At 40.1% G+C, this 22,409-nt stretch overlaps 1 protein-coding gene across 4 annotated transcripts in view; it reads right to left on the minus strand.

Moving 5' to 3' along the window:
* Positions 1–22,409, minus strand: part of AGAP1 (ArfGAP with GTPase domain, ankyrin repeat and PH domain 1) — a 645,107-nt gene that overhangs the window by 134,316 nt on the left and 488,382 nt on the right. For all 4 annotated transcript variants that reach the window (XM_045032567.1, XM_045032566.1, XM_045032565.1 and 1 more), the window contains one exon: positions 2,947–3,108. In XM_045032567.1, the coding sequence (XP_044888502.1) occupies positions 2,947–3,108 (162 nt within the window). The remainder of the gene's footprint in view (positions 1–2,946; positions 3,109–22,409) is intronic.

Below are 22,409 nucleotides of genomic sequence, written 5' to 3' on the forward strand. Positions count from 1 at the left end.
AATCTGGCGGTACTGGAGAGACATGCAACTCTGGTGACCATGATAATCTCCGTATCAATAGGTGCTCAGTACCCATTAAGAAGGAAAACTCTGGCTCATTGGAAACATGCAGAGTCTTGGAGTAGCTAAACTCCAGTGGTACCGGGTGTGATATTGGAGACAGGAGAGAGATCTGCTTGATGAGTCCCTTATACATGATGTCCATGCCGATGATACTAATAGCCTCAGAGCGTGTAGCATGAGGCAGCTTAGATCTCTGAGGTACTGAGGTGGTCATCCAATCCCTGAAAGAGACTATGGGCCCTATTAGAAATTGGTCAATAGAGGGAACCACACTAGAGAAGAACGCCTTTACATTTCTGCTACTATGCATTTTACTAAATTGTGCCTCTCTAATTTAAAATGACACTATATAAATTTGCCCTTTGGTATTAACAGTCCCATCACATAGACCCTGTTCTCAGATTGCAAAATGCAATACTGCTTAAGGTCACATATTTTATATTATATATATTTCATCTGTTTTTTTTCTACTTTGGAAACCAAGATACTTCTTTACATTTAGATCCAGCAGGTCAATGTGTTAGGTACTTCCCCCAAATTACACTGCTTGTCTTGATAAGATGTCAATTACTACACATCCTATAACATGTAATCAGTTGAGACAAATAACTTTGATCCTCTCTGTGTGAAGCTGAATGAGCTATTATTTGACACGTCCCACTTACTTATCCCCAACCTTAACTCTGGTATTATATGGATTTTCAGCAAACTGATCAGAACATCTCACAAACTCACTAGGAATCATGGCCTTCCCTGAATTTTAACTGGTCTACCTAATTCATTGTGGCTGTAAAACTACGAAAGAAGACTCCACTTACTAAAATAAGAGAAGTTCTTCAGTAATGCCTCTGCATCTGCTCCTCCTATCCAGTGAATTTACCATCTATCACAATTGGTATGAAAGCACTACCAGAAATAACTTTTTACTGTACGGAAAATGATTATTTACTTATACGAATCACAGTAATATTTCTCATTTGGATGTGGTTAATCTGGAAGACCTTTAAACATTAATAATGTTACTCAATTTTAGGCATTATTATTTTCAGCAACATAATCCATGACCTTGACATCTAACAGATTTGAGCTCAAAGGTTATAAATTCTTTACTAAGTGAGCAGCTTCCCCTTGTTTAGCAACAGATCAAGACATATTTCATATCTTCTTTCTTGTGAAAAGGGAGTGATAACGCAGTGAATTTTTTGAGCTGAAGAGATTTCTGAGTAGGACATCACGCTGTCCTCTGACAATGTTACAGACAACATTCTGCCAGGGCATGGAGGGGACTCCTCCACACTCTGAAGGAATCTGAAGACTGCCCTTTCCTCTCCAATGTTAACCAAGATCTTTAGACTCTGCATTCTGCATTTTAACCCTTTGGTATCAGAAGCTGGGATTCTCTGAGGCTAACTGCTATTGCAGTAAAAGAAGATTTAGTGGTCAAACATTAAGTACCATTGGATCTACTACAAGGATGCTGAATTGTGAAGGGACAAGGTGGGTGAGTAAATATCTTTTACTGGACCAATTTCTGTTGGACTGACTTTGAGCACTTTTGAAAAATCCCATTCTTAATATCCTGGTGTGTAAATGTGGAGTAGAAAAAGAACTCAAGTAAAAAATGAAAGTCTAAAATAAAATTTGGTTTTCCTCGGTCAAACTAGGGGGAGTCCAATGGTAAAGGTGACATATAACATGGAGAGAAAGCAGCAGGAGCTATTATGGACAAAGCCAAGGTTTTCAACAAAGAATTCACACATGCAGCTATGGAAATAAAACATAATCCAGAGGTGATAGCACCACAACTGAGAAATTAAAGTAAATGGAAAATAAGGATGACTAAGTAGTATTTATGTTCCTTCACAGTTGTATACTATTATCCTGTCTCTATTTTAATGTCTCCTCAGATGCCTGCAATTGTCATCCCGTTTCTAGAACTTGCCCCTTTGTTCTTCAATATTGAATTAGCTAGTTTTACCCTCCAATGCTTTTCTTAAGACACTTCTTCCACATTGTTATTCCACTCTCTCTCTTTTGACTCTCCAGTTTCTATACTTCCCACTACCCTTGTTCATTTTTTTTCTGGAGCTCATTCAGTTAAATTATAGCATGTTTCTATTCTTCTTTTCTACAGATATAAGTAAGTTTTTATATCATATCTAGCTACTGTGTATATATTGCTATCTCTTCAGCAAGATATTGAACTACTAGCAATGATAGCATTGGAAATATTAAGATAAAGTAAGGGAATAAAAAAAGCTCTTTTGGCTTTTGCTGTCTAGTTTTTAAAAATGAACCCAAACATTTAACTCTCCCCATTCCTTTATTGCTCTTAACAATGCAATCTTTCCACAAGCAGCTGAATAGTCAAACAAACAATAGCAGGCAGCAAAAGCATTGATGACTGGCTCTGGAACATGGAGTGTGCTTAATGAGCAAAGATAATATAGGATTTAAGCTGTGCTTATTGGAGATGTATACATTTTAATATGATGCACTTGCTACTGAATATATGTTAACTCACTTTTGTCTTATAAAAAAAGCCCAAACCTCATCTGTGCTTCCCATGATGATAGACACATGCACATGACTAAGGAACAGGTTGGGTATATTTCTAAAAGCAAACACCATTTGATGAAACAAGATTTTAAGATCACAGAAATGTGTCTATTATGATGTCTCTTTTACCATACAGCTTTTCATGAAAAGGTTGGATTGCTGGATTTCTCTTTACATGTGTTTCTGTTCACCTTTGAAGACACAAATCTAGCAATCAAGTTAAAATAGTATCCAACAACAGAGATTCAAGACAACACTTGGAGGCTTTCAGGACAATGAAAGAACACTGGGAATCTGGACGTCCCGAGAGCATAGGAAGCTTACCTTCAGCAGTGCCTGAGATACCATCAGCTTTAAAATTGCTAGTGCTTTTCTTCCTACGATGTTTCTTTCTGTTGGCATGAGGGGAGGGAGGAGGATCCAGTTTGGGACTTGTGGTACTGGATATACTTGGACTTGAACACACAGAATCTCCCAAACCAGTATCTGAAATTTGACACAAACCAGACAAAAAGTGAACAATGCATCATTTTAAATAAATGCCTGAAAGATTCTGCCAAAATAAGAATGTTGTGAGAGATTACAGTTCTGTACTGCCTAGTAGTTATTTATATTAGGGCATATTCAGATTCTTTTTAATTTACCATCTAAAGATTACAGGAAAATCCACTACTTTCTGCAAAAAACATTCACTAGCAAATTGGTTAAGGACTGATCCAACTCCCACTAAATCAATGGGAGTCTTTCCACTGACTTTAATGGGAATTCAAATGGGACATAAAGGTGGAAGATTAGTTTAATAATTCCAGGTATTCTCCTCACCACAGAGAGTTTACTGCTACCCAAAACACTCAGTTCACACTAGGAAATCAAAAAATATATGGGAAGAGGTGTGACTGCATGCTTCCATTGAGCATTGTTCAGTTGTCTTCAACAATGCTAATCAATTAGAAGAAAGATAAAAATGGTGGGGTTGGCCATAAACAGAACCACCATTTTTCTTTGTAATGTGAATAATAATTAAAAAAAAATCTAAATGTGATATTATTAAAATATCATTTCTCCCACATGACGATGATGGGGTATCTGATTTGTGTATACTTACGGATAGCCGATACATTACAAAAATAACCTTTTCTCACTACTTTCGCACTACTGTAGTATTCTAGGATAATATACAAAGTTTTCTCAGCAATAATGATGGCAAGTAGTTTTTCCCTCCATAATTAAATAAATGAGACACAAGGTGGGTGAAGTAATATCTTTTATTGGACCAAGCTTTGTTAAAACAGAAATTGATCCAATAAAATGTATTACCTCACCTACCTTGTCTTCCCTGTCCCGGGACAACCCAGCTACAACACTACAAACATAAATCAAGTCACCCATTTTGTATTCAGCCAATCAAAGGGAAGATTACTTAAACATAGCAGCTATGCCATCTCTCATACTCTCATAAATACCTTCCTATTCCTGCATGTCTATTCTATATCCCATGCTTAGGTACTGAGGGGTAATGATGTGAAAGAGAATGACTCATCTCAAAATTTCTATCATTCTTAAAGCACATGTGCTGTTGGTGGGTTATTTTATAGTATACAAGCTCTTAAGAGTCAATTTCTCTGATAGGAGTTGGCAAATACAGAGAAAGGGGAAAGTCCCTCTGGTCTGCTGGTTTGGCAACTCAGTACATATATGGAAGCAATACATTATAAAAATTACATCATCACAACCATGTATTTCATATATTTTTAAAAAACCATTACCACCACAACACTGATTCAAGCCAAAAAGTGCAAGGAACCCACTAGTCACAAGTGGTAGGAATTAGTAATCCCACCTAGACTTGCCATACTGTCGAAGCCATGCCATTTTGGATTTTTAACTGACACTAGATTTTCATAGGCAACCTTAATGTTGGTATTTCTTAACTACTGAGTGCTTGCTTTGTAACTTTAACCTTCTTTTAACATATTTATATATTCCATTACAAAAATGTCAGCAAAAAAAAGTAATAATCCTCTATAGTAATATTATCAATTGAAATAGATTTTAAAATTCCTCTCTCTTGAATAGAGAAAAATAACATAAGCTGTGATTCATTATCACTGAGCCACAGTCTCGTGAAAAATTTGCAATTGGATCTATTAATGAGGACTTCTCAATTATGCGCAGTCCCACTGAAGTCCAAATTAATCCCCTTGATAAAAGTCTTGGGACACGGCACAGGCATAGGGCGCTACACGAAAAGACCCCATTAAAGGATTGGGGCCCTCTGATTGAATGGATCAACACAATCAACAACCAATTGACAAGAGATGTATAATGCACAAAAAAGGCAGACTATATATTTGTTATGCCTAATGTTCTATTATTTAGTTAGTTTGTTGACATAATACAAAAAGAAAAATGAAAAAAGCATATTGGAAATTAGCCAATAAGCACTAAAATACTAATTCAGAGTATATCTTTTTTTCCCCTTGTAAACTTGATAAAGTATTTAAAAATAAGCAAAGCCAAATATGAACCCCAAAGAAAAAGTTTAATTTAAAGTATTTGCTAGCTCCCCCCGCCCTTCAGCACATCAGTCTTAAAAAAATAAAACAGGAATATCGTTTAACCACAGTTTTAATTATATGATGGGATAATGTGTTGAAAGAAATACTTCTACTGTACTTTTCCTCTAAATCGGTAGGTGGTTTTATACTGAGGATATACTTCTTAAGAGCCCTTCATTCAGTCTCTGATCAAGGGTAGATAGGACTTCAGTTAAATAGCAATTAATGTTTTGGCTAAGAACAGTCTTAAATAGCTATAATTATTTTTTTATTTACTCAGTATAACGTCCCACACATTAAAAAAAATACTCTAAAAGATTAAAGAAAATGGAACTGCTGGAATTTCTGTGTTCAAGAACGAAGATGAATTCTTTTCCATTCAGCATCTAAAACTGCTTACATCTGATTTGACAGAGACAAGGTGGGAAAGGTAATATCTTCTACTGGATCAGCATCAGTGGGTAAAAAAGACAAGCTTTCGAGCTCCACAGAGCTTTGTGGAGCTCAAAAGCTTGTCTCTTTCACCAAGAGAAGTTGGTCCAATAAAAGATATTACCTCGCCCACCTTCTCTCTCATAATCAAGGACCAACACAGCCACAATAACACTGCAATACTTCTGATTTGATACTTTCATACAAAAATCAAACTCGTTTCTTAATGTTTAAAAAAAGGTTAAGAAACACCTTATAAGAAAACATCTGATTTAATTATTGAATAAATGGTTGTTTATTAATTGCATGCTTAGTTTGAAAATACTGAAAGAGAGCCGTGGGTGGCAAATGACACAGGCATATTTCAGGGATTTAAAAAAAATTCCTGTAAAAGCCTCATTATTCCTTTTTCCACATCTGTAGGACTATTTTTAAATTAGGCAATTTATGATGTAACCTGATAGAGAAGCATGGGGTACATATTCACTGTACAGTAGCTCTAACGATCTGTAAAAAGAGGTGCTTGAAGCAGGACACAGCTTTAAAGACAGTGACTTCTCCAAGCGCAAAGAAATACGAAAATAAATATTGGATTAGAACAAGTTGCTACTCCTGAGAAAAGATTCAAAATCCATTTGGGGAAGGGTCTTCTCTCTTTTCCTCTCCATTTGATACTGAGAGAAAGTAAAGCAAAAATAAAATGCATGAAAAAGATTGAAGACCAAATTAGCGAAGCAAACAGACAGATCATCACTTGTTTTGTATGTTTTCCTCTATGTTTGATGCCAGGAATGATCTGCACTTAGGACACTAAAAACATGACATTGCCAAAAAAGAAGAGACTCCTATGTTTAAATGCGAATACTCATAGTTAAGGCTGTGAGCAGGGCCGGCTCCAGACCCCAGCGCGCCAAGCGTGTGCTTGGGGCGGCGTCCCGCGGGAGGGCGGCAGGCAGCTCCGGTGGACCTCCCGCAGGCATGCCTGTGGAGGGTCCGCTGGTCCCGCGGCTCCGGTGGACCTCCTGCAGACGTGCCTGCGGGAGGTCCACCGAAGCCGCGGGACCAGCAGACCCTCCGCAGGCACGTCTGCAGGAGGTCCACCAGAGCCGCGGGACTGGCGACCGCCAGAGCGCCCCCCGCGGCGCTCCGCCCTTCTTGGGGCGGCGCAAATCCTAGAGCCACCCCTGGCTGTGAGTGTCACGGAGGTCACGGATTCTGTGACTTTCCGTGACTCTGTGACTTCTGCAACTGCTGGTGCTGGCTCAGGGGCTGCTTGAGCCAGGCAGCCCCTGGGCCAGCAGCAGCAGTTTGGGTGTGTGGGGGGCTCAAGGCTATGCACAGGCGGCTGGAGGTTGCGGGGGGCGCTGCTTACCTTGGGGTGGGGGGCTCCCACTGGCATGTCCCTGCACTCCTAGGTGGCGGAGGGGCCAGCGGTGGGGGTGGCTCAGCCCTGTGTGCTGCCTGTGCCCGCAGGCCCATCCCCTTCCATTGGCTGCGGTTCCTGGTGAATGGGAGCTGCGGCAGCTGACACTTGTGCCCCTCCGCCGCCTAGGAGCTGCAAGGACGCGGAGCCAGGTAGGGAGCCGCTGCCAGCCCTCCCCCCCCAGCAAGAGTCCCAGGCCATGCCCCACCTCCCCCTTCCCCAGGACCAGTGCCCACCCCCCCCGACTGCCCCCTCCCCAGAGCGCTCATGGCCCCCCGCCCAAGTTTTAGTCACAGGTATTTTTAGTAGAAGTCATGGACAGGTCACAGGCCATGAATTTTTTGTTCGCTGTCCATGACTTTTACTAAAAACATTCATGACTAAAATGTAGCCTTACTCATAGGACAAATCATGGTTAATGTTCTTATGGCTGTTAATAATTTCTAATGCCTGTGTGGGGGTACTAATTACTCCTGGGGGCCTTCTGCACCAAAAAATTAAAAATTCTGCAAATTTTGTCAAAATAAGACTACATAATAACACCAGTTTCAATTGTTTTGGTAATTTATTTCAAAATACCTGTCAGCAAGTATATCTGTAACAACACAGACACACACAAAAGTCCCCCCAGGAGTAGAGAGTTAAAGAAACCCCCTTGACAACCCAGTTCCTGTTTCTCTTCTCCCCACCCCTCTCAGAGCCCAGCCAGGGGGTCAGATACCCACAACCCCTCCCCCCAAGAGCCCAACTGCAGGGCCCCCTAGCCCAGATACCTGCACTCCCTCCCGATCAAAGCCCAGCCTCAGTCCCCCGCCCCAGATACCCACCCCTCTTCCTGCCCCAGAGCCCAGCTGCAGGGCCCCCCATGCCTAGATCCCCCCCGCCCCCACCAGAGCCCAGCCCAGACACCCGTCCCCTTTCTCCCACCCCAGGGATCCAGAGGGAGAAACAGCCTGATGCTTGGTCCCAGGCTTGCACAGAGTTTCTTGCATAGTGCCGTCTCCTTCCCTCAGGCATGCTGGGAACTACAGCTGCCAGGAACCGTCTACCTCCCTCCCCCCAGCAGCGTCTTCTGTGTGTGAGCTGGGCTCTGCCGGGTCAAGCGACCCCTAGTGGCAGCTAGCAGCACTGCAGCCCATTTCTGTGGGGGAAAGGAAATTCTGCATACTCAGCATTAATTTTTGCAAAATTCTGCATTGTGCAGTGGCGCAGAATTCCCCCAGGAGTAACTAATGATAAGGGTGATGAATAAAGTGGCCTAATTGTTCATTTTCACTTGCTTGCTGAATCGAAGATTTGCTAAAAACATCACGTTGTTGAGACTGTTGAACCTACACACCAGAGAGTACGTTGAGTCTGCAAGGATTGTTTGTTTCACAACATGCCCTCCCGGGAATGTGAGGACGACTACCTGGGGGTCATGGACAGGCCTAACAGTTATCCAGAGTTTCAGCTTTCATTCTAAAAATAGCTATCTAGTTATGATTGCAAAGACAACTTTCAAAAGGTGACCTGAGTGTAACTGATTCACAGTTTTCCTGCCTGAGTTTGCAGAGAGCCTGAAACAATAGCTTTGAGGCATGAACTAACATATTCCTCTCAGTGGGCACTAGCTCAGATGCCAGTAATGATATTTTACATGCTGACATTTAATATGTTAATGGAACCATACAGTGATATAAAATGGTACATGAAGGATTATAGTTGTATTAAAGTGTTTCTGAACTAGCTTGTCTTGGTCTTTGTAAATGAAGACTGACCCCTCCCCAAGAATTTAGCCTGGTGAAATAAAAATTTTGATTGAAAATTTCACTATTTCACTCAGACACTTGTTTTTAAGAAAACATAATTCTATATCTTTGCTTTGCCTTAGTTTAATTTCTTGAAGATAGGTGAATTACATAGAAGGAATCTGTGGTAAGATGTAAAGATTGTTTTGCCCTGAAATATGCATAATCTAACTTCTCTCATATACGAGACCTGGAGAATTACCCTAATATGGTAAATCCTTATGATCCAACAAACCTTTTCAGATAATAACCTACTATCCTTGAGTCAAACAGCTCTAAAGTGAAGAGTCTGAGGTACTCCCTCCTCCTCAACCAGAAAAGAAATGTGAATCTTTGGTAAATGGATGCTGAGCTTATATTGTTAGTGTATTAAAGCCCTATATTCTAGTTTCAGAGACCACCTTTTGAAGATGGAAGTTATTTAACATTCTACTGGTTTAAAATATGAGCAATCAAAATGTACTAGGCTTATATGCTATGTTTTCCCCATCTTCAACTACTTCTCTTGCCTGACAAGGTATTCTTCAAATTGAAAAGAGGGCTCCTGAAAACCTGGCTTCGGAAAACTGTAAATGAGTTCAAGCTTCAGCCCACTGAATGCAATTTCTTACTCCTGACTGAATACAAATAATGCATTTTATTTTGTATCAATTACCACGCGTGAGAACAGACGACCACTGCCGATGCTATTAAATATGAAAAAAGGAAAAGAAAAAGGCACGCCAAATTAAAAAAAGCAAGCGCCTCATTACTCCACATCTAAACCAGCTTTGACAGAGGCACTAGAACTCATAAGATGCGTTTCACTGATTTGGGATGGGCTGTTTTGCAGCCATCCTGTACGTTCAATGTCAGCCATTAGTTCTTCCCAATCGGGCATCAATGTTCAATGCACACCCAAAAAAATATATAATACTAGTAATAATAATAACAATCTGCAGACTCTCCAAGCTTCAATACTTGAAGTATGAGTCAAAGAAGCAGTTTCACTTTTCACTCGGGAAGCTGACAAGCATGACTAGAGGGGGAATAAAATAACATTCAGCTCGCATAAATATCAAGCAGGCTGCTTGAGACTGATGGGCCAGGAATGTATTCTTAGCCATCATTCTGGCAGACAGGCCCAAGGACACTCATAACTTATTTTACAATCATTTAGTTTCAGCTCAAGTGGAAAACGTGACAACTTATCTCTACTGACAAGATGCCATATCGAACCTTACAATTAACTCTCCCACGATTATCTGCCCAACCCATCATTAGCGCTGCAGTTTTTGATGGACTGCACAGGCAGCTTTGCCTGATGATGGTCATCATTTTCAGGAGTGTATATCTATATTAAATAACATTAAGGACAAAATCCTGTCCTGTCCACATTGCTAGGGAACCCGGTATGCTTGTCAGTGTATCCTTGCCTCTAGAACGCCTATGGCAAATCTGTAAATGCATGAGGGGTAAAATGCACTGAAGAGCACTTTTTCCTTTGAAAAGGAACACCATGTACCCCTGGCTAGCACTTGCTACTGACCACAACATGCACTAGTGGGCTGTGGATAGATATGCCCCCATATCCATGCTCCCTTGGAAATCTGATACATGGGCTGGTGCAGCTGTTAGCCCTAATCAAGCAGTAGTTTGAGATTTGAGACACAGTGGCTCCTTACATCTTCTTCATCATAATATACCCATGAAGCAGAAGGCAGGATCTATACTAGATCGGGAATCTCCCCTTGACAAAGGCACACAACTTCCGTTTCTAGCTCTACACAGTCATGAAATAATAGGAGCATTATACCAAAGAAAAGGGCAGAGTTATTTTCCTATATGGCACACAACAAAGGCTTCCAGCCCCCCAAAGTCCCAAGGTACTGAACTTTTTTCTATAAGTGTCTCAGTTATTTTAGGTCATTTTTACAATTGTTATGGCTGCACCTCAGTCCTGTACAATTGACACTCGATAACCAAGGCCCCTGACTTCCACGCAGAGGGAAAACTGGTCCCAATGATTTCAATAAAAGTTCTTACATTTTTCTATAAACTACGGCATAATACTATGTTTGAATTGGTTTCAGTTTGACATAAACTGTGTAACACACTTCCTATGAACAAGATCAAACCCAAACTCATCCAGATAACAGTGTTATTGTACCCCTACATGTAAGTACAGTCAACCACACCCCCGTACATACATTTAGTACCTATTAGTCATCTTATACTACTCACATCTCTTGACTTATATAAGAAAAAGTCGGGAGGAAGAGGTGAAGTATACTGCTCACCCAAAAGCACAGAACAGCACTAAGAGGAATAAATGATACCAATAATCAACTAATCCTCCTCAGATTAAACTAGTTTAAGCAATCACGTAGGGGACACCTGTAGATGCCACGTAGGTCTTTGGAGGTTGAGTTGCAGTCCAAGATTATCTGCAATCCTTAAGCATTTCTGAGACCCTATGTCAGTACAGTACAGTTGTGAAACAGAAAATTAAAAATAAGTCCTCTGTATTACATTTCTTTATGGATTCTATTATTCAGAACTGTATGTGCTCCAGAATCAGGAGATAAAGACAATTCTATTTTCACCAGCCAAGGACAATGCAAGAGCCCTCCTATCAGATTTGTGGAGGGTTAGGAGGTTAGTTCAAAGCCAACCCCTGCCTATTGTCCTCTGGTACAGGTGTTTGTAGCACAGTGAAATTAGGGTGACCAGATGTCTCGATTTTATAGGGACAGTCCCGATATTGGGGGCTTTTTCTTATATAGGCACCTATTACCCCCCACCCTCTGTCCTGATTTTTCACACTTGCTATCTGGTCACTCTAAGTGAAATTGACTTGAATCCCAATCTCGGAAGTGCCTGCATAAAGCATTTTAAGGATTGGCATTCTAGTCATTTTTACTGTGCTGCTAGCAGTGCACACATAGTGGAGCAGCAGAAGATGCTAACGCAAGAATGAGGGAGGGGGAAGAAAATTAGTGACATTAGACATGGATGGGTGGGTGCAGAGAGTGTGACCATGGGAAGACAGGCAACATGGGATGGACAACACAAAGGATGATGTGCAAAGGAAGATATGCAACACAAAGGATGAGCTGACAGATAAAACAGAAGAATGGAGTTTCTTACTTGGACCAAAGTTCCCATTCACACACACAATCCTGTCTTTCCCATATAACAATTTAAAATGGAAACAAGGATATTCTGACCTTTGCTACCCATTTATCTTTTGATTTATTTTATATTTTTGTCAAATCACCTATTTACAAAACTTGAAAAAAAAACTCAACAGGTGATGCTATTCTCCACAGACCAAAGTCTGGCTTGATCTGGTTTACATTTTTCTTGCATCTTCTTGTTAAAATTTTCCAACAGGCTTTCAAAGTGAAATTAGACTTTCTGTCAAGCCTTGCTCCCTAATGCGGTCTTATTCTCAGGAGGCAGGAGATTGATTAATTTGGTTTTTGATTTTCCGAAGTGGCAAGAAGTCAGATATTACAAAAGCAGAACCTGTGAATGGGATCAATTAAAGCGCAGAAGCGGCAACACAATTAACACCACGAGGTTCAACAGAAAAAGAAAGGACCGATGACGAAAACAACAGCAACAGCTTTGACTGCAGCAGGAATCTTCGCCATGAACCAAGGAAGGCTGAATCCAAAGAGAGTATTTCAGAACTTTTACTATGCTATTAGTGTTGTAGACCAAAGACATCTGTAGCTGCTGGACAGAATAATAAAAAAAATAGCTAGACACTTTCATCTACTGTATGTGTGTTTTAAATAAAGAGGTGAAAACAGCAACCTTTTTATTTAAAGAGGGAAGAACTAGACTAAAACCATCTATAGTTATATTTCAGACCCATTTTCCTGAGCTGTGGTTTTTTGACTGTGAAATCCAATGCTCTATAGTGTCCCTTTACAGGGATACCGTAAATGTTCTATCAAGCTCTTTATATTTCCATTCTGCCTCAAACTTGAGTTAAAGGGATGCTGCAATGATACAAAGATTGTGCTCAAAGCACCTGCTGCTGAAGTTAGGCAGGGAGGTATGGGTGTCAGTACTTAAAGTAAGAAACCTGACAAAATTGTCCCCTGGTAAAAGTCAGGGTAGTCATTTAGCTTTTTTTTTTGCGGGTGGAAGGGGGTTCTGAGGAGAAGGAGACAAAGAAATAAGATGAAAATATTTTAAAGAAGGGTGTAGGCCAAATTTGTAATGGAATTATGTACTGGGCAGCTGGTCATTGTTTAGCTGAATGTGGTTCCACACTCAAGCTGTAGAGGGTTTAAATTAACCTGCTGCACTTGAAGAAATTAAGAGAGAGCTCTGAGCTTGATGGAGATGAAAGAGCCTCAGGAGTATTCTCTTTCCATTGCATCTACCACTTTTCCAGTCTCATGCCTAGAGCCTATAAATCACAAAGCTATCCTGTCATGTACAGAATGCCCTACTGAATGCCCAAGTTACTGACTGCCTTTCCTTCCTCTAATGGCAATTTCAATTAAATAAGAAAAACAAAGATTTCTCTTTGACAACACAAATCTCCCTACTTTTGTGGCTGTAGCTTTTGAGATATTCTTGCATGCCTCAAGCAAAAGACATGGAGTCAAGTTTAGAACACAAGGATCATTTAAACATGGAAGTATATTGTTACTTTATTTGCAAGACTGTGGGAAGAAAAATAGTCTTGTAACTAAAGTATACACATTAGAATGATTGTCTTCAGTGAACTTTTGTGGAGGAAGACCCCTATGCAAATTATTTTACATGTAGGGAACACTAAGGCACTTCTATTTAAGATCTCAATTTCCAATTGCCCTGTGATTTCTGAATATCTGAAAGGACCCATGAAAGTAAACAATGAAGTGTGCAAGTTTTTATCTTAGTAGGTTGTTTTCCAGAAGACTCCTTCCCAAAAGATAATTTTTTACAGCACTAGTATGAGACCACTTGGCCTCTGGAAATCTAAGCATTGGGAGGAGAAGATGAAGGTTAAAGATCATATAAGTTAAATTAGTTTAAAAGCTTGCTAACCAATAAAGTAAATTCACTGAATCATTCAGAAAATAATGATCCTTTCTTCACCACCAGGAAACAAATCCATCCCTAACTCACCCTACTGTACTGAGATATTGCAATGAGCACTGAAGATCAGCCACATTTTGGAGAGCCTGTGATATTTAGCATCACAGAGATGAATAAGGACAGAATTCCAGCCCTTCACTCTGAATTACTACCATGTATATGATTTAGTTCAGATCCTTACGGTCATATAAATCAACTCCTAGAGTTGAGTTTGGAAACTTGTCTTATTCTATATTACACTGAAGCATTTCTGTGTTTGCCTTGTTTGCCATTATGTGTTGAATGCTCCATGTGGTGAGATCAAAAGTGACAAGTGATTTGGGTAGATGAGGAAAATGAGCAAGTAGTGTGATTCTCTAAGGAGAGGTAAGTCTCAGATGTTCTGAGGATATGCCTACACTGCAATTAGACACCCACAGCTGGTCCATGCCAGCTGACTTGGGCTTGCGGGTCTCAGGCTAAGGGGCTGTTTAATTGTGGCCTAGACGTTCAGGCTTGGGCTGCAACCCAAGTTCTGGGACCCTCCCACCTTGCAATTAAAAAGCCCTTTAGCTTGAGCCCTGCAAGTCCAAGTGAAATGGCATGGACCAACTGTAGGTTTTTAATTGCAATGCAGACATACCATAAGATAACATAGCATCTCAAGGTAAATTCCATGGCCCCACATAGACCGTTAATGGATAACTCAGATTCCTCTTGTATGATGCTTTGGTTGGTCAGTGTCAGATCTGTTCTGAATTTGTCCAGCACTTTTCATGATCCTACAACAGTGTGTTGCCTTGAACGTTCATTGGGTGGATGACAGACACTATAAGCATAGCTTGCTCTGGTCACCAACTTTATACAGAATGAAGAAATGGGAAGTTATACAAATGACGACTAATGGTGGAGATTCATTTATTCAAGCAAACAGTTCTTACCTGTGCTCTTAGGTAGAACCAAAATTTATGGTCCTGCTTATATATAAATCATGAGGTTATATGAAGAGAGTTTCAGAGCTGAGCCCTCTGACTAGGTGCTGGTACCAGTGTTTGAGTCACTGTGGAATATTATCCCGAGATATCAATGTGAATATAGTATCTGCTCAGAAGGATGCATACACAACTCTCCTGAATGTAACTGACTCTAGAATTCATCCAAGTGGTGAGGAGAGGCCCCACAGGACTGACCTGTTTGACTCTGGTCTCTTGAGAGTCTTGTTTGATAGTTGGTGTCCATGTGACCCCTGCATTTCATGAGGCTCACCTAACACACTTTGAAGCCAGGGGGTGGAGCAGCTCAGCAATAGCTGTTACTGCTGCTCAACACCCCCTCATTTACAACCACATTATCTTCTTATACCCAGAGACACCCACAGGTTAATGGTGATCTGCAGGAGTGGAAGCAGCTGGGATGCAGATGGAGGGATATGTCTAGGACATTGCTTGGTGTTTTATCATCTTCAAGCATATAGAAGATTACATGACCAAGGCCAAGAGACATTTCCTTTCCTTAGCCATAAACATCTATAAGTAGTGTGTTTCTTCAACAGATTATGACAACGAATTTGCTATGTGTTTTATGGGTTACCTAGATCATCTCCAGGCTTTTAGACTCTAAGAAATGTGGGCTCACAATGGGCTACTTCTATTTAATGTTGTGAAGGATGTCTTCTGCATTCCTTGAGATCTGCCCCTTACAGATCTGACCTTTGCCCATTCTCAGTGTTTACAGGAAGTGATGGAATTGGGAAGCAATTACTGACAAACATTATTAACCCTTTGCTTAGCGAGACAATACTGATCAACCTCAAGTATGCGGAGTTCTGTCCCCTCCTCAAATTTTCTTATGCTGGTGTACATGCCAATACTGCCAACTCATGAACAACTCCTTTTAAGGGATGATGATTGAGAAAGCAGCTGCTATTCAATTCTAGATGCATTTGGCATCCGTGAGCCCTTGTGGGTTGGTTCAATCTGGGTTCTGGCTGTCTGCTGTACAATTGGTTTCCCACAATATTTATTATAAACAAAACAAACTTTGTGTTATTTTCTTTAAAGACAATTCTAGAATGCCCATTACCTCTAAACCATGCAAAATTATTTCTTTTGCCTTCCTTTAATCTTATAAGCACCTGAATGTAGAGGAAAAAATTTTGATTAGAAATCTTAGTTACCAAATTTCCATGTGAAGCACATTTTTACTGCTAAATTTCAATCTTCTAAAATATGGGGATTATAATGGTAACACTGGCAGACTCCTAACAAACGCAAGTCTGGGGGAGGGGGAGTGCATTTCTTCTGTAATCTAACTATTGCTGTCACTGCAAGTGCTTTAATAACAGCAACAATCATTCAAATCACTTGAAAATATTAATGCATGCCTTGCTAAATAATCATTTAGTAAAATATTATCCTTACATTACAAGATGGGCTAATAAAAGCTGAAAGAGATGAAGCAACTTTCTCAAGGTCATACAGGAAATCTGTGAGAGCTGGGAACAGAACCCAGGTGTCTTGACTCCAGACCTGTTCCTTAATCACAAGATTATCTGACCCTCCATATAACCTACGGATAACCTCCAGCATCAAAAAATACACTGGTAATTGAGAAGAGGTTAGGATAATCTTAATTGTCAGCCCACAGGACTTAAATGAGAAACCCTTGATGTTCGGGTTTCAAAAATCAAGAGACATTTACTATTAACTTGTTACAATTAAAGCTGAGCAACTGCTATATAACGAACAAGCAGCTAATTTGCCTCATGCTAGGTAGAAAAAGGTTAAGATCCTTCTGGTAATGTATGTCAAGAACATAAGCATCAGAAAATAAAGGAAATACGGGAAGAGACACCAACTGAACTCTTTTCAAACGAGAAAACTTGCACAATGGCACAGAAGCCATGTTTGCTCCAAAACAGCTGAGCAGGGTTGGATCCAAACAAAATTATGCTTTTAAATAGATACAATTAATTGATTCAAATTAGTTGAACTTTGTATTTTACTTTTCAATTATAGTATCTTGCTCTTAGTAGAAAGATGTTGAGTTTTACTGATATGACATCCTCACTCTCTTTCTATAAATGTCAGATGCTATATGAGTGTACATAATTGTCATTGGCAAGCAGATTTTTTTTTGGACTGCATCACTTCTTTATTCTATCTTTGCAGAAATTACTAGCTCATTTGAGTGTTTAAGCTGAAAAAAGTGCTAGTCCTGGATTCTCAGCCCTCAGGAGTTCCCTCCTTGCTCTATGAAAGCCCTGCACCAGGAGAAACAGTTGCACAGTATCTCTGCTGAGAGATGCTGAAATTGGATATTTTATCTCTTACACCAGCCCGGATTGTGGGTAGCACACCATGATTGCTGAGTTAAGTGATGGTATCAATTGCAACAAATGAAGGGTCCAGCAACTTGAAAAGAGATGCTCTTCCATCTGCAGGAAGTCCCAATCTCTGTGCTTCACCTGTGCCCTAACAATCACAAGGTTGTGAAGGAGCAGTGTATCAGATTTAGCACACAGGTCTCTTTCGCTCCTTGAACTGTATACAATATGAAGAAGCTTTGAAGTGTTGGATTCCATAGGTAAGGTATACATGGTGACCTTCCACCTAAAGCTCTGTGATCTAGACTGGAAAGAAACTAAGCCTGCAAAGAGACATGCCTGATGAAACAACTACTCTCCCATTATTAATTGGAACAGAAACTTCATTAAGCCTGGGAGGAAAGAAATGCATCAAATATGCTTGTAACATGCTTTACCTAGAAACTAACAAAACAAAGTGTTGCACTATACCGTATTGTTGGGATGCTAATCAGACCTACCTGCTAAAACATGCCTATAGCTAGCTATCAAGATGCAAAACTAGAGACATGAAAATGAAAATACAGAAAAATCTGATACTTTATAACATTAAGGTTAGGAATTTACATACCGTCAGAACTATAATCTGTTTGCTCCCTGATTTTGTGTATTTAAACCTAAACCTTAATATTAGATAAACAGAAAATTTGGTATTTTATTTCTCCATATTTATTTCAAACAGAACTGATGAAAAATCCAAACCTACTGGGCTGGAGAGTGTATTCATTCCACTGGCAAAGATGAAGGCAAGGTCACTGAACCAAAATTGTTAAATTTATGGAGTTTATAAACTCTGCTGAAACCACCAGCAGAGTTTAAAAGCCCCACATTTTCTTCTTATGATAATGATTTGCTCAGTAGGGGGATGTGAAATTTTGGCCTTTGGCATACACAATCCATAACTACTATGAATATCTTCTTATTCAAAAAATCCTCTACAACCTCAGTATTATAGGAAGAAGTTTCACATACTTATTTCTTTCTGATTATGATTTATAACGAGAAATACCTTCAGAATGCATAAATATATGCTCAGATAAAAATACAGTCAGCTAACATTTAACAGCTATTGCCAAAAGATTTGTCTTTTCTACTGTTGGTGAATTTAACCACCACAATGAAGTATCTGCTACTGCATATATATTGTAGGGAATTTAAGGACATAGTTAATGTTTATTTCTAAGAGGGTGGGAAAAAACCCCATTATAGCTGAAACTATATCTCAAACTAGGCGGTGGCTGACCTGACAATGGCATCATAATAAAACCATATTACAAACTATGGCCATATCTTTAGAAGATTAAAACAACAATTAAAAAATTAAACCATCTTTTTACACAAATGAGATTAAAATATTTGCTTATTGATGAAGAATTCATTAATGTATACGGTATGTAGGATGATCACCTTCAATAATGACCTATAACTTTTGACAAATATTAATACAGAAATTGAAAATGGAAGGTATTTTATAATCTTCTAAGTACTGTATCAGTCAAATGTCAAGTGTCTGAGCTACAAAGAACAATCTTGTAGTTGAAGTCAGACAAGCAGACAGTTGCTTTTACAGAACTTGAAGTTAAAAGTGCTCTCTTTGTCTAGGGATATCAGTGCCAGATTTCCACTTTCCTTACTTTATAAGTACTAAGTTTTGGTGGTGTTTAAATTGCACGCACAGTACACTGCAGCACTAACCTTTTACCTGAAAGGTCAGAATCCTATGATCTCTCTGGGATAGAAACTTGAAGGCCTGATACTGAGAACATTCACTATTCTGACTAAATCTTGGGAAGCAATAGTTTATATTCTCCATAATAAAAGGAGTAATTTTTCTGAGGAAGGGGGGAAAAACAAATTTAACTATGTGCAGAAAAGAGACTGATTTATTGAACCTATCTAGATAATCAAGTCAAATTAACTCAGTATTAATTAATAATCCAGAGGAAAAATAAACAGGAAACTTTCCTAGCCAGATGGCATATGCCACACCCAATTCCATCATTTCTGTTTAAAGCCTAAACTAAATTAAAGGCAAAAATCCACATTAAATCAACATTAAGGCTGTAAATCTGGATATCAAAATGTCAAGAAATGAAAAGCTTTAAGTCTCTAGTGGCAAAGTTGAGTTGATCACATTGTAAATAACTCTGAGTTAAACGTTCAGCAACCTACGCAGTAAACAAAATTCTTATATATACTCAAGGTGGCCAAGGTAAATTACTGGAACACATTCACGTTTCCTACCCTTTTTGTTTTCAGATGTACAGCCTGAAAAAATAATTCCTTTTTTTTTAAAATTTAATTTTCTAGGGTATTTTAAAAGACAAAAAAGGAAGGTACATTTTGCTAGCACTGTGAAACTGTAAAAAGCTGTATTGTGCAATTCAATATTTAAACAGCAACACTATGTAAAGTTACAGAAAATACCTGTCTGCGGCACTGAGCAGTTGTACAACTCCAAAATGCCACAGGGAGAACATACCCCAAAATCCAAAACATTATTTTTAATTCCAAATGCCCAAATACCTATTCAAACTTTTCAACATTAAGATTAGTCTAAACTTCGTTCAAACCCTCTGCAGCTGGTGGCTCACTACTGAAGGACTGATAGTTAAGGCTATGATTGTGTCACAGAGGGCTTGGAAGTCACAATCTGTGTCTTCCGGAGACCTCCGTGACATTGGCGCACTGCAGGAGCCCGGCTGCCACGAGCGGTGGAAGAACCCCTCTGTAGCTCCCCAGCCGTGCAGGGGATCTCCTCCCAACTCCCAGCCCCATGGGTGGTGGAGAGACCCCAGCAGTAGCTTAGATGACCCTGGCACAGGCCTCCCCCGCAGTTCTCAGTTGTTGCGGGCAAAGTGGGACCCCACAGTCCTCGACTGCCGTTGGGAACTGCCCCCAGCTCTTCAGGGTGGTGGAGGATCACCCTCCAACCTACCAGCCACTGGGTAAGGGCGGGGGACTGCAGCTCCCAGCTGTTGCATGCAGTGGGGCAGGGTGCTTGACTCTCCTCCTCCCCATTTTGTCCGGGATGTTTTTAGTAAAAGTCAGGGACAGGTCATGGCTTCCATTAATTTGTGTTTATTGCATGTTACCTGTCCATAACTTTTACTAAAAATACCCATGACAAAATCATAGCCTTACTGATAGTATATTAGGATGATCTTTTCCCCTCCACAATCAATGTGGCTCTTAAGAAGCTGCTTTCTATACATCTCTTTTGAAAGAGATCATGAGGTAAACACACAACCTGCTATAGATGAAACGTTAGAAGGGCAGAGTGCCAATAGTTGAAGTCATCTTTCAAGTTAAATGAATTGCAGTAGACTCAGCCTAGATAACGTGATAACAGGTTCTTTAAAAATAACATATATAAAGTCTTTGATGTCCTATGATAGGATGTTGAAATTTAGCTCTATACTTCAAAGTGCTTGCAACCCCCCTCCCAGCTTTGTGTCATCTGAAAATTTGATCAATATACTCTCCATTCCTACATCAAGGTCATTAATAAAGATGTTAAACAACACCAGACCCAGAAAAGATCCCTGTGAAACCCCACTTGAGACCTCCCTTCAATCTGACATAATTCCATTTATTCCACACTCTTTTTTCGCACTTGTTTAACCAAGGCCTGGTCTACACTAAGGGCGGGGGTCGAACTAGGGTACACAACGCGTGGGAGTTCGAACTATCGCGTCTTGATTAGACGCGATAGTTCGAAGTCGGAGAAGTCGAACTCACCGCGTCGACCCGCGCGGTGAGTATGGACCTGCCCCAAGTATGTATCCGCTGTTGAGCCTACATTTCTCCCATTTATTTATCAGAATGCCGTGTGGGACTGTGTCAATGCAAGGCATGATAGATATTTGCAAATTGAATGTTTTATACATTGTTCTAGTAGCTTCCCAGGTACTGAAGTCAGGCTGACAGGTCTGTAGTTTCTCAGCTCCTTATTTTCCCTGTTTTTAAAGAGGGGCACTACATTAGACCTCCTCCAGTCTTCCGGGACCTCTCCTGTCATCCAAGGTCTTACCAAATATTATTGCCAGTGGCTCCGCTTCAGCTGATTCCTTCAATTCTCTTGGATGAATAGCATCAGGCCCCGCTGATCTGAATTAATTCAAATTGGTCAGAAGATTTCTGATGTGCTCTTTATGTATCCCGACCTGCATCCCTTCCCCTTTATTGTCTATGGTAACTAGTCATCCGGTCACATTTTATTTTTTGTGAGACGACAGAAGCAAAGTAGGTATTAACCCTTCTGATCATCTTCCGTTACCAGTTCACCTTCTCCATTGAGCGGAGGACCCACACTATCCCTGATTTTTCTTTTTTGTCTGACATATTTGAAGAAAGCTTTCTTGTTGTCTCTAACATTTCTTGCCTGCTCCAACTCATTCTTAGTGTTGGCTTTCCTGATTTTATCCCTACACACTTGCACTATTCCCATATATAATACTTTGGTGACATGCCCCACCTTCAATTCCCTAGGTGTATTCCTTTTGGTTTTTAGATTGCTAAAAAGCTCTTTGCGCAGCTAAACTGGCCTCCCATGGGTCTTCTTATTTTTCCTCTGCATTGGAATAGCTTGATGTTGACCCTCTAATATTACATCTTTTAGGAACTGCCAGCCCACTTCGACTCCATTTCTTCCTAATTAGTCTTTCCATGTATCAGGGGGTAGCCGTGTTAGTCTGTATCCACAAAAACAACAAGGAGTCTGGTGGCACCTTAAAGACTAACAGATTTCTTTGGGCATAAGCTTTCTTGGGTAAAAAACCCACTTCTTCAGATGCATGGACCACCAGACTCCTTGTATTCTTTCCATGGGATCTTGCCTACTGTGTCTCTGAGTTGGCTGAAATCTGCCTCTCTGAATTCCAGTGTCCTCGTTTTGCTGTTGTCATGTCCTCATTTCCATGGGATCATGAACTCCATCAGATCATGATCACTTCCATGTTTCCGTCGACCTTCACATTTGCAACTAATTCATCCCGGTTTGTCAAAACCAGATATAGAATGGATGACCCCTAGTTTTCTTCTTAACTTTCTGTATCAGCAAGTTGTCCCCTACACATGCTAAGAACTTGACAGATGTATTATGTTTTGCTGTAACAGTCTTCCAAGAGATATCAGGGAAGTTAAAATCCCCCATT

The sequence above is a fragment of the Mauremys mutica genome, chromosome 10, assembly GCF_020497125.1.
Source record: "Mauremys mutica isolate MM-2020 ecotype Southern chromosome 10, ASM2049712v1, whole genome shotgun sequence".
Classification (NCBI taxonomy): Eukaryota; Metazoa; Chordata; order Testudines; family Geoemydidae; genus Mauremys; species Mauremys mutica.